The sequence below is a fragment of the Panthera uncia genome (genome assembly GCF_023721935.1).
Source record: "Panthera uncia isolate 11264 chromosome D3 unlocalized genomic scaffold, Puncia_PCG_1.0 HiC_scaffold_8, whole genome shotgun sequence".
Classification (NCBI taxonomy): Eukaryota; Metazoa; Chordata; class Mammalia; order Carnivora; family Felidae; genus Panthera; species Panthera uncia.
Genome location: NW_026057586.1, coordinates 21,403,544 through 21,416,617, shown reverse-complemented (window position 1 = coordinate 21,416,617; position 13,074 = coordinate 21,403,544). Strand labels below are relative to the sequence as shown.

General features: G+C 38.3%; 1 protein-coding gene across 1 annotated transcript in view; it reads left to right on the top strand.

Moving 5' to 3' along the window:
- The window catches only part of LOC125914296 (netrin receptor DCC-like), a 43,399-nt gene that overhangs the window by 26,420 nt on the left and 3,905 nt on the right, over window positions 1-13,074 (top strand). The window contains exon 6 of the mRNA XM_049619553.1: window positions 4,933-5,145. Coding sequence (XP_049475510.1) covers window positions 4,933-5,145 — 213 coding nt within the window. The remainder of the gene's footprint in view (window positions 1-4,932; window positions 5,146-13,074) is intronic.

The window sequence follows — 13,074 nt, the reverse complement described above, 5'->3', positions numbered from 1 at the left end:
ATGAAATAAAGAAACATTTAGTCTCTTCAATAATTTTTAAAATTTTATTAATTTATTTTAAAGTAAGGATTATTAAATAAGGGTGATTAGATAACTATAATATATAATATAAATATAAAATATATAACTATTATATTAAGTTATATAAAAAAAAGGATTCCTAACAGAGTGCTTAGCATAGTAATTTTTGAACTTGATCTAAAATCAAAAGGCATGGACATACCACTCCTGGGCAAGATTTTACAGGTTTTTAAAATACACATTCAGTCATACATCAAGTGGTTTTGGAGCAAAAGGAATGTGCAGTGCCAAAGGAATAGGAACAGATCTGTGTTTCCAAGTGATTACTTAGAAAAGAAAAAAAAATAAGCACCCTCTTTTGTAGGAAACTAAATATTCTCTAAATCACTGTCAGAACCAGTTAACTTCCAGCCATTCAGTATCGGCTTCTAAATGCCTTGGAGAACACTAAACACCCGTGTTCTTTCTCAAGCAGAAAACATTTCATGACTCTGGCTGGAGATGTCTTATTAGTCACCTTGAGAAACAACAAGTCACACATAGGAAAAGAAAAATCTGTGCCAAATGTGGAGACTCTCCTTCCTCCAAAGTTTTCTGAAAGACCTTCAAGTTGCACAAGAAATGAATCACTAAAACTCTGCCCTCAAAGATCTGCTGCTTTCTGAACTCAAAAAATGAAGCTGAATTTCTCTCCTACCACAAGGAAAAGAAAAATACAGGATATAGTACATTTGCATTACACACATTTGGTGATCCACTGATAAAGATTTATATATAGTTGTGACAGACAAATATCTCCTCTTCCTACTAATAAATTGTAGTCCTGTTCTTAGCTTCAATAGGCAAACTGTCCCTGGGAAAGAAGAAACAGTGCTATATTTTGAAAACTTCAACCAGTAGATTAGTCTTGAGGCCCCATTTCTGCAAGTCACTATAAAATCGGCGCCACTATTTTCTCATCTTTGAAACAGGTGGATACTAGAGATTAGATGATTTTTTTTACCATTCCTTTTAGTTTTGTGTATTGTCATTGTTAATGAGAAGGCTGGTCACCTTTACCCATGTTATTTTTCTGTGGCAGCTCTCCCCCAAATTGGAAATCATATAATGGGACTTGACCTAGATAAAATCACAGACCCAATGGAGCTAATGACTTTTTCTCTAGGGTCTTTGCAAGAATCCACCCTGTGAGGAAGGAACTGGGGCTACTCAGGAATTTTGCATGATGTTGCTCTGAGATTAATGAGGGACTTGGGTTCCTTAAGCATTCGTGTCTCAAAGTCTTTGTGTAGAGTTATTGGTGTGCTACATTTCTTTCAAATATTGCAATTTTAGATAGAAGAAAAATCCTCATTTCCATTTTCGCAATATTTTTGCCAGATACTCTGTAGCAATTATTTCTGTGTTGACATTAATTATTATAAAGTGCCTTGAAATTTGACTCTACTGTGTAATTGTATGCTATTTGTACAATGCATTCCCACTACTTCATCATTTGAAAACCAGTACCTTGCCAGCACATATTTGATTCTCACTTTACTTTCTGAATTGCAAGGTGGCTATACTTTCCTGGGAAAAGAGAGGTTTTCTTTGCTTTCAGAGCTCTTCGCACATCTCCATATCATATCACTGAGCCAGTTTGTTTCACACAGGTGTCTTGAAGCTGGCGCCTGAACTGGCCAAATGGGTTCATCTGACATGAGGGCTTTTCTCCTATGGAGCCATTGCTATTGCATCAAGAGTTTGGACTGCCTCAAACGTCAACCAGTTCTGAAAGCATTTCTTTTGCTCCACGTAAAATAATTATGAATTGTCTATGGACAATCTGTACCTTGCCCATTGTACTAGGTATTAAGCAAACTTGCCATTTTTGAACAAAACAGAAATAGTCCCTTGTGGATTAGCGATGCGTTCTTTCTCCCATTTCCACCTAGCACTAGATTAGGCACTTTCCTTTTCATAATGGTTGGTGCTGGAGATTGATTTCCCCAAGTTCTTCTCTATCTGTGTGGAGCTCCCACTACTTCCCTCAGGTATCTTCCGGGTGCAAATCGTGGTGGCCACCTGAAGACCTGGGATGGAGGATGGGGCCTGTGGAGAATCTGCAATTTTAGAGATGCCAATGAGCAATGGCACTAAAGAGAATAGGAATGGGAGTGGCCACAGAACATTCCGCGATGTCACCAAAATTCCTGTGAAGCCTGAGGATTTTGAGAAACTAAATTTTAGAAGACTAAAAAAGTGCATGCAAATTTTATTAAACTTAATGTCACAATAATATTTTAACATAGATCTTTTTTATTTCAAAAATGTAGAAGCAATAGAACAGGAAAATATGAAGGATGGAATAAAGAAGCATATCACACAATATATTATTATTTCTCTAATGGTGAAAGCAGTTTTTAAAATATATGGATTTGGGGCGCCTGGGTGGCTCGGTCGGTTAAGCGTCCGACTTCGGCTCGGGTCATGATCTCACAGTCCGTGAGTTCGAGCCCCACGTCGGGCTCTGTGCTGACAGCTCAGAGCCTGGAGCCTGTTTCAGATTCTGTGTCTCCCTCTCTCTCTGCCCCTCCCCTGTTCATGCTTTGTCTCTCTCTGTCTCAAAAATAAATAAATGTTAAAAAAAAAAGAAATTAAAAATATAAAATATATGGATTTATTACAATCCATCTTCAATAGAATTACTTAAGGCAGATTTCTAAGGAAAATTATGAAATTTCTTTCCCTGGAAGATATGGACCTGTAATAAAAACCAGCCCATTGGTGATGAAGATGGACCCAGGTCTGGGCTCCTACGTCTGCTTCTCTCTGATCTAAAGCTAAGAGATACTATATTTTTATTCAGATATTGACCATTGGTCATTTTCTCCTTTAGATTAAATGAGTCCAGAGTAAAACAAGCATAATTTTCTTTGTCTCTATACTGTCAACCATCTAATTACACAGTTTTTAAAGTTTTCATTTATTTGTTTGTTTGTAATCTCTTTGCCCAACGTGGGACTCAAACTCGGGACCCTGAGATCGAGTCACATACTCTTCCAACTGAGCCAGCCAGGGGTTCCTAAGAATATGAAGGAAAGAGAAACAGGTGTTCTTGTATTCAATCAAGACTGTGTAATTTGAATACAAGAACACCTGTTTCTCTCTCCTTTATATATATTTTTTAAGATTTTAAGTAATCTCTATATCCAATATAGGACTCAAACTCACAATCCTGAGATCAAGAGTCACATACTCTACTGACTAAACCAGGCAGGTGCCCTTTTCTCCTTTATGTTCCTACAAACAATTTAGCTCCTAATAAACACCTGCCTGAAGTCTCCATCCCTTCTGCCCTTTTGTGAGAATCCACATCACCAAGGATTTGCCTTAATGTTTTCCTTGCAGCCCCACCTTTTAATCTTGATATTTTGGATGCATGCACCCCTCCTCTGCATGATAGGACTTCCTAGCTTAAAGAGGAAGCACTTCTCCTCAAACTCCTCTTACCCCCAGAGTTCTCTCCAGTTTGCTGTCTTGATTACATTTTCTTTGAAGAAATCTTTTGTCAACTTTGCCTGTTTACTAGCTCTGGTTGCTTTATGGCTACATCCTGTCCTCAGCCAACCCTATGTCTCCCTGCCTCCATCTTTGAATGGGGTAAGCCTGGAGGCTTCTCAGTGACCCAGAAGACCTCTAACCTTTCCGAATATAGAAAAATGAGTTTTAATATCAAATACCCTCTGAAGGCACATTTCACTTCTGCATATCTTTAATATAATGTCTTGATCTTTGGCATCTTTAATCTCTACTCCCTTCAGCATTATCAAGTTTTCTTTCTAGCTCCTCTGCCCTTTGCTGACCTCACTGAGCCTCCCAGAGAGTTGTCTCAAAATTATCTTGCAAACTAATTATCTTGAAATATTTCCTGGTTAAAAATTCTCTTTCAAAGTGAGATATTATCTCCTATCATTGCATTTTTCCCACTTACCCAATAGAGCTTTCTTTAAAAAAAAAAAGTCATCAGAAATACTCTTATTTCATCAACCTTATACCTCCTATCCAGCTCTTTTCATTTACAGTTTCACCTGGACCTGGTGATTTTGAACATGAATGATAAAGTCAAGTCACAGTGTCCCTAGCATAAGAAACTGTCTTGCCAATATGTTAGTCTGACTCACCTGTGGTCTCTGGAGAAAAGGTGTGTCTCTGTATAAAAAAGTGTCCAAATACCCAACGGCAGTCGCAAATGACTATGTGAAACGTCTTCAACTATAGTAATCTGACTGAAAATTGCGAGGTTTGCTGCCAAAGAGGAAAAATTACAATCCTGCATTCAGGCAACTTGTTCCAGCAAAGTCATCTCTCATATAACTTTTTAGCTGGATGTGCTTCTTTTTTGTTTTGGAAGACAATGATAGTGGCTATTATTTGTATCATTTTATTAGCAATGCCTTGCACACCTGGTAACTCTGATTTGTTTGACAGTTGACATGGCATGTTTAAATCGCAGAAAAAATTGGCATATTGGCTGGCAGATAATAATGCAGCTGTAGCTGGGTTTGGGATATTGAATTTCACTGGCATTGCTCCTTGTGAAAGGAGAAATAACTCTTTTTTCTTGCTTCATCACTTATGATTACAGGGCCCCACCAGTTCAGGCAATAGAGTCAATGCTGTGTATATTTTACTATTCTTCCTGCAAGATAGATCCCTGTCCTGCTGGATCTATAGCCACTGTTTAAAGGGGTGGGGCTGCTATATCCCAGAAATGTATGAAGGGAGAGAATGAGAATGTTCATAACTAAAAGAAAAGATTGTCCAGATCCTGACTTCTTTCTCTGAATTCATTCAGAGGCCCATCAGCTGACTTAGGGGAAGCAAGCTCTGTCCTGGAATAATGAATGGCTTTTCTTGTTTCCATTGCAGCGGTGAGTGAAGGACCAACCACCCAGCAGCCACCCATGTTGCCCCCAGCACAGCCTGAGCATCCCAGCAGTGAAGAGGCACCAAGCAGAACCATCCCCACGGCCTGTGTTCGACCAACCCACCCACTCCGCAGCTTTGCTAACCCTTTGCTACCTCCACCAATGAGTGCAATAGAACCGAAAGTCCCTTACACACCACTGTTGTCTCAGCCAGGTAAAATGCTCATTTGTTCATATTTAAGTAGTTGTTATCCTTGGTGCCTCTACTTAAGTGCATGAGGGTTCCTGAGAAGGCCGGGTGCAATATATCTGTTCACCACTGATTGCATGCCCAGTATGCTCCTGTCTGTTACTGATGTTTATGGAACAGCTCTTAAGTACCTGCCTTGGCAAGCAACTGGATGGTTGTAGGTGCCCTTCGTTCCTTTGAAAAGTTGTTCATTGATCCTGAACCCTGCTGGACAATTTTCTGGTTCATTAGTCTGCCACATGGATCCTAGAATTTAAGGCTAGACTCCAAGACTAGAGGTAAAGGCACAAAGGTCTGAAAAGCCACTTTTTTAGAGATAGGCATGTAATCCCATTATTCTGCTTTGTGCCTTTCAGTAGTCATCTTCTGGAAGTTCTTATATCACTGTTCCAGGGCCAGAAAGGAGTATCAGAACGAGGGTAGAGTCCAACTTCTTAATTTTACGAATAAAAAAACCCGAAAAACTTAGGTAGCAAGTAGCATCTCTGTGGTGCCTATGATATTGTGCTTTATGAGAAATACACATGTGGTCATTCAGATGGCCAAAATATATTTCTCATATATATTGGGTCTTCCTCCACAGTTTCTGGGCACTCTGGAGCTCATAGCTCCCCAAACCCTTAGAATTTCCTTACTGATAAGGGGGTAAAGGTGTCTTTTATTATGTTGATGAACATGACATTTTTTTTGTGAACATGACTTTTGGATACCCCCCCAAGGGTGGGGGCTGGTTGCCAGGAGGACCAACCACATAATTAGAGGGTTGGAACTTCAGTCCCCCTCGCAACCTCCTGGGAGGAGAGAGGGGCTGAGGTGGAATCTACCAATGACCAATGACTTAGTCAATCATGACTGTGCAATGAAACCTGAATAAAAACCTAAGAGGGCAAGGTTTGGAGAGCTTCTGTGTTAGTTTATATGTGGAGATTTGGGGAGAATGATGTGACTGGAGAGGGCATAGAACTTCCATGCCCTTTCTCCATTCTTCGCTCTATGTATCTCTTCATCTGGCTTTATCATACCCTTTAATACACTGGCAAACGTGTTTGCCTGAATTCTGTGAGCCACTCTAGAAAATTAATCACACCTAAAGAGGAGGTCGTTGGAACCACCTGTAGCCTGTAGCTCAGAAGCACAGATAGCAGCCTGGAGCTTGTGACTGGCATCTGAAGTCAGGAGTGGGAGGCAGTCCTGTCTGGCTGAATTCTTAACCTGTGAAATCTGATACTATTTCTGGATAGATCATGTCAGAACTGAGTAGAATTCTTAGATACTCTATTGGTGCCTAAGAATTGGTTAGTGTTGGTGGGGGGACCCCCCCACACACACACACCCAACACTGGAATTAGGGAACACCAACCTTAAAGAATGCCTTTCTAATAAAATCAATCGGCATAGATGATAACCAGAGCCCCCAATTCCCAATGCAGTATTCAGTTTATCACTTCGTCTGGCATCCAGTGGTGCTAATCCAGAGCTCTTTTTTGTTTCTGTTAGGGATTAAGGGGGATAAGGGATGGCAGAGAGGGAAAGAAGAAGAGGAAGGAGGAAGAGGAAGGAGGAAGAGGAGGAGAAGGAGAAGAAAGAAGAAGATCAACAGACAGGATGAAAGATAGGCCAATAAATAGATACGTAGATACATAAAGATAAAGAACTATGTAGTGCTTAAAAGTATTTGAGCTATTGGAATAATTCTTAACAGCCCCAATATATCAAGCATAAGAGAATAAAGTTTAATGGTTCCAAGTAATTAGAGGTGGCCCCCTTAATAGACACAGTTGGATTGGTCAACCTGCTATTTGGCAAGTATGTTTAAGTTTCAGTTACTCAGATCCATACCTACAGTAGTTGTAGTCACTACATTAGTTTATAAGCCTCATGATGACTGCAAAACTAGAAAAAAATACTACTGTGATTATGACTGTTATCTTAGTATTAAGAACATATTGTGTTCCTGGTACCATATAAATTGATTTGTGTTCATGCCCTCTGGTGTTCTTCCTTCCCTGTGATATGTGGTGTGGATGCTCAGCTACCAGACCCTGGGAGGTGGGTTGGAGCACAGGAAGGATTCCATCCCTTGGGATGTATGGATGAGGTCTTCTCTGACACATAGGCTCAATGGAGGTCATGACTTCATTTCACAGGAAATAGCTCTTCAAATCCAAAAGAAGCCCACACTAGGATTAAAAGCAGATCTGTATTGCCCAATCCCCTCTCCCATCCCCCACATCTATGCACTCCATGCACATTATGGGGAGAGTCTTCTACTTTATAGTGCCCTGAAACTACGAGGTCTTAGCTAATTGAGACAAGGACAAGTATAAAGGAAGTGAATTCATTTAATGAAATTCCTGCATCAAGAGCACACTGACCGGTGATTTCTGATTGCACTGTTCCCCACTGCAATACCAACCAAGAGAATAGACCTTGGAAGGACTGGTATTCAGGATAGATAGCAGGTAAACTGCAACTATTAACAATAACTAACTCTTTAGTGAACATGTGCTATATGGCTGGCATGCTTCTGAAGACTTGTAACAGTACATTTGATCCTCAGAAAAACTTTGTGAGGTAGCTACTTTCTTAACCCCATTTCATGGATACAGAAATTGTGACACAGATAATTTAAGTAGCATAGTTAAGTGTGCACAACTACTGAGTGATGAATCTTCTCCCATTCGTTTTTTTTTTTTTTTCTGACTACAGAAAGCATGAGTTCTGAAATTTTAGGAACTCATTTGTACATCTTAGCTTGTGTCTAACTTATTTAATGACAACAGCAAAGGTAATTTTTTTTTAAAAAACTTATTACATCAAATCAGGCCAAAACTGCTAAACAGAAAAAAAAAAAAAAAAAAAACAAAAAACATCTGAAATAATTTTGAGTTGAGGAATACCAATTCTTCACAAGCCTTCTTCACTCACATTTTAATGAGGAAACATAAGAGGTTTAACTGTTTTATGCAAAAGAACACCAGTTTTATAACACAAAAAACTAATGTGCCAAAGTACTTTATACTGTTAACTATTCTCTCTAGTTGGAAGTAAAGATCAATTAAGTAAAGATTCACGTTGAAAAGAAGACGAAAATAAAATTCTGAAGTCTATTTCACATGAAAATTTACTGTGGCAGAAATATTTGGCTTGGAATACAATGTTTGGGAAACAACCCATGCTCCAGAGATATGGTGACAAAGAACCCTAATTTTAGAAAGAACATCTGACAACAGACAGAATAAAGCAATGGCATTGTTATTTACTCTTTATTGTTTTCTTCCAGTTACAATATTACCAAAGCGACCTTAAACAAAGTCTGACACAATGTAGGATAAATAAGTGTATTATGTCTTTAAAAGATGGGAAATAGAGTCCTTTCTGCTTTCTCTACACCTCTTCTCTCAAATAATAAGCATATCTGAGAACCATTCTCTGATCTAATGCCATGCGGGCAAGAACTCGTTTTCTTTTATTTCCATTGTACACTTAAGAGCCTTCTTTTTTCTTAAACCATTGTTCTTGTTTTTATTTAGATGATTTCTTAAAAACCATCTCCTCTTTCATACTTTTCCTATATCTTGGAGTTTTTGGTTGATTTTATATTTTCATGGTTCTCCTTTAAATGTCACCCTCCCCGCCCCCTCACCTTGAGGCATACCCTGCCATCACTTTGGAATTATTAAATGCCTTTCCTTTTCATGTTTCTCCTTCATTGTCTCCCTGTGATTCCTGTTCATTTCATAATGTCTTACCTCATGATTTTCAAATAAGTTCTTCCTGCATTGCTCCTGACACATGGTAAATAGTATGCTTTTAAGAAAGGGCTGATGTTTACTTATTCTAATAGAAAAAGAAAATTAGCAGACTGACAAATGTATTAGCTGTGACATTAACTACATGCTTCTTAGCCTAAAAGATGAAATACTTAGAGCTTTCAACAAATTTTAATTCTAAGAAAATCATTACTTTAGTCAAACTGATTGATGAAGTAAAGTCATTCTCTTGTCGGCTTAAAAAAAAAAAATACCTGAAATAATTTTACTCTGGATTTCACAATAAAGGACTGCGTAATTTCTAATGAATTTATCTTTACTCACTGCGAGTAATTACTTCAGAATATGATAATGTGAGGCATTGCCATAATTTTTAAAGATCACACCAAATGAGAAGCTCCTTCTGCTTTGAAACCATTGAAATTAGGATCAAGGAAGAAACTCATTGCCTACTCATATTCCTGTGTGTGTTTTCTAAAGGGCAGCATGGTTGATCTGTGCCTCAGTTTGACTTCCAGTAAGGCACACAGAGTTGTGGTTGCAGGATGTGAAGGATACAGCAGCACATACTATGAGTAACCATCTCCACGGAGTTGGGGAGATTTTTGCAGTATTTTTATAGTGAGTGGTAATTAGAAAGTCATCTTGTTGTCATAACGACTGAAATTCTGCCTACCTGAAAACACGGATTCATTCCTTCATTTATTTTTCCTTTCCACCTGCCGTGTTAGAAATTTAGCTTACTAGGCTAGAGTATTTTATGGCATTTCTTACAATTTCATCATCACCTCGTGATAAAGTGGTTCCGTTTTTTTAATGCTCCACAGTGAATAACTGTGCGGTCTTTACACATTTCAGGAAGGCTACAATCACTGCACTTTGCAAATCACAGATGTGGACATATAAGTGATTTGGCTTCATCCCCTTTCAGGTTAAATAGAAAATGTTTGATGGAGTGTTGTGCTTATGGCATTATAGATCTGACATAAATTCTACAAAGGGCCAAGATAGGGTTGTTTTTTTTTTTTTTTTTTTCTTCACTAGTTAAAAATGCCTTTTAGCTGTGAAGTGATCAGCTGCACTTTAAATGAACCTGGATTAGACCATTTGTCTTCTGAGGCTGTAATTCTAAAGAGAAAGAAAATCTGACCTCTTAAATAGTGACTTTTATACTAAACAGTAACTGTTTTCCAACATTAGCCCCCTGGAGTTCTTGTATCTCCATAAAGGGGTACATGTACTTTATTGGCCTCTATTTACACATTGCATTTCTACACATTTTTATTTACAAAGCAAAAACCTAGAACATTCTGATCTTTTCAATCTTCTAGGAATCAATATGTCAGTGGACATGACAAGACCAAAACTCACTTCATTGTACTACGAAATTGAGTTTGATTTTTCCTCTGCAAATTGTGGCATGTGCTTCAATTTGTCTGAGGACAGAGGACAAGGAGTGGGTGGAGGTGGCTGACAGTGGACAGAAAAGGCATTTGATTTATATTTTATGGCTGGTTGGGAAATCATGTGTTCCTGCCATAACCTGATCTTTTTGACAGGCCTCATTTCAGTAAATATGCTATCACACAAAACTGCCAATAAATTACTGTAATACCTTAATACAATTGCATTCCCTGAGCCACTTGTAGGCCACCATTGGGGGTGTTCATCAAGGATACCACATGAGTGTTCCATTCTGCTGGAATTGGTCACAGGCAGAGGTCATGGGAGATCAGACACTCTTAAACAGGTGAAACAAGAGGGTCACTTTTCAGGCCGGTCAGGTCAAATAAATCATTTGCACAGCTAAGTAGGAGAGATGTGTTGATTTGAAGTTATTGGAGTCAATACCAGTCCATTTTAGAGAGGAAAATTACACTCACTCCTGTTAAACTTCATCTCGTATGTAAACTCATCTGTGTTTGTTTCTGTTTGTTTGTTTTTGCAGGTAGCTCCTTGAAATTGCCCTGTCCTCATTCCTAACAGATTTTGTTTTTTAATAGATGAAATCAGATTTGATTTGGTCTAGTCATCCTTAATTATCCCTTAGTAAAATGTAAGTCAAATTTGCCTTATGTATCACTAATGTTTGTGACTCTGGAGCCTAGTTGGTGTTTTAATAAAGTACTATTTATTCTAGAATGGGGTTCCACTATTTAAATAGGAAAGAGCTTTTTTAATTGCCTCCAAGGGAGGAAAATGGTTGCTAGAGGAAACACTAGGAGTAAGTCACGTGACTGGTGTCTCATTTATAAATGGCAAAACCATGTCCTAAAAGGTTAAGCAGTTTGCCCAAGGTCAACAATTGAGCTAGTGGCTAAGTTTAAAGAATTCAGAGAAATAGAACATTGAAGGGAAACAAAGGATTTTACTTAACTTTATTTAACTAAGAATAGTTATTCTTAGGTCAACTTCTTTTTTTCCCTATAAGAGGGCCTTTAGGATGATGCTAGTTATTAAATATCCTGAAGAAAGAACTGTTTTATAGAAGGTAGTTTGAGTTATTTAGCTTAGCATTTGAATAAATGTTTTATTCCTTCATGTAGGCTAGAGGGAGGAAAGAAGTTCTAGCAAGAGTAGTGTCCACCAGGGACGGAGGACTAGTTCCTCTCTGCTCAAACTCACCTGTCCAACCTGTCAGTGTCCCTTTTCAGGGAGGTAAGGAACCAGGGAGCTGATATCTGTTGTTTTCTGTACCACACATCACAGATAGCCAGGACTTTGGAGTCCAGTGATAAAAATAAAGAACAATAAAAGGAAGTGTAACATGAAGATAAAAGTTAAAACACATGAGAATATTACTCAGAATGGGGGTTAGAGAATGTGAGCGTCCATGAGAATGAAAAACAAACAGTTGGCATTTCTTTAGAATTGCAAAAATCTATTGGCAGGAGGGGGTGAATGACCGCAGCTGAGTCAAAATTTGAGTTCATTCGATCAAACTTTTGCTCTCTTAAAAAAAAATAAAATATTGCACCAGAAGTGGTTATATCATATATAAAATTGAGGTTAATTATAAACCTAATACAATTAAACTCTGGGGTTAAAGTATTGAGTTACCACCTACATAATCATAAGAGAAAATGAAAAAAATCTATTTTCAAAACTTTGTTACCAAGTACACTACATAATTTGAAACACATAATTTAAGAATGTCCTTGGAATTTTGCTGGGAGTGGGTGGCCTCATGAGTGCCAGAGAATGAGAAGGGAAAGGATAGCAATAGGTTGTTTTCAAAGCAGGAAACATACCTTTCAGATTTCCTAAGAACATCAGAGGTCACATGGTTAACTAATACTGTATAAATTTTGTTATATATGAAATATCTTGAGGATCAAAGTGATTTGTTAAATAAGCTTATGTGAGGGGCACCTTGATGGCTCAGTCAGTTAAGCATCTGACTTTGGCTCAGGTCATGATCTCATGGTTCCTGAGTTCAAAGCCCACATTGGGTGAGCTCAAGCCCCGTGTTGGGTGAGCCCTGCTTCTCTCTCTCTCTCTCTCTCTCTCTCTCTCTCTCTCTCATCTCTATCTTGCCCCTCATGGGATTCTCTCTTTCTGTCTCCCTCTCTCTCTGCCCCTCATTCACTTGCACCCTCTCTCTCTCAAAAATTAAAAAATTAAATAAGCTTATGTGAAATTAAAAAGTTAATGCTTTAGATTTTGCCACCTTTTATACTTTATAGTTTCACATTTCCAAGTGAATTCATGCCTACCGGAGAAGTAACTATAATCACCATTATTGATGAAGAGATAGACATTCAGAGAGGTTGAATAACTTGTAACTTCTCGAGGCTCATGTGTCATTATCCTTGGGACCTTTACATAAACCACCGTGAGCCCTCAATAAATATTTATTGAGTTGATCAGAATAGAACAATAAAGGTAAGAGCCAGAAAGTGATTTCAGGTCTTCATTTTCAAGTCGAATGATGACTGTAGGTGAAGCAAAGCAACTTGAGAATTGGCATAATCCTTACCTAAGGATTAGGTAAGCTGAAATCATTTCCAAAATCACAGTCATTTGTTCATAAAACATTATGTTCTGAACTCTGAATAACATCTTATTCTAACACTGAATTAAATCGCATAGAGTAGAGAAAACAATAATGAAGGCACCA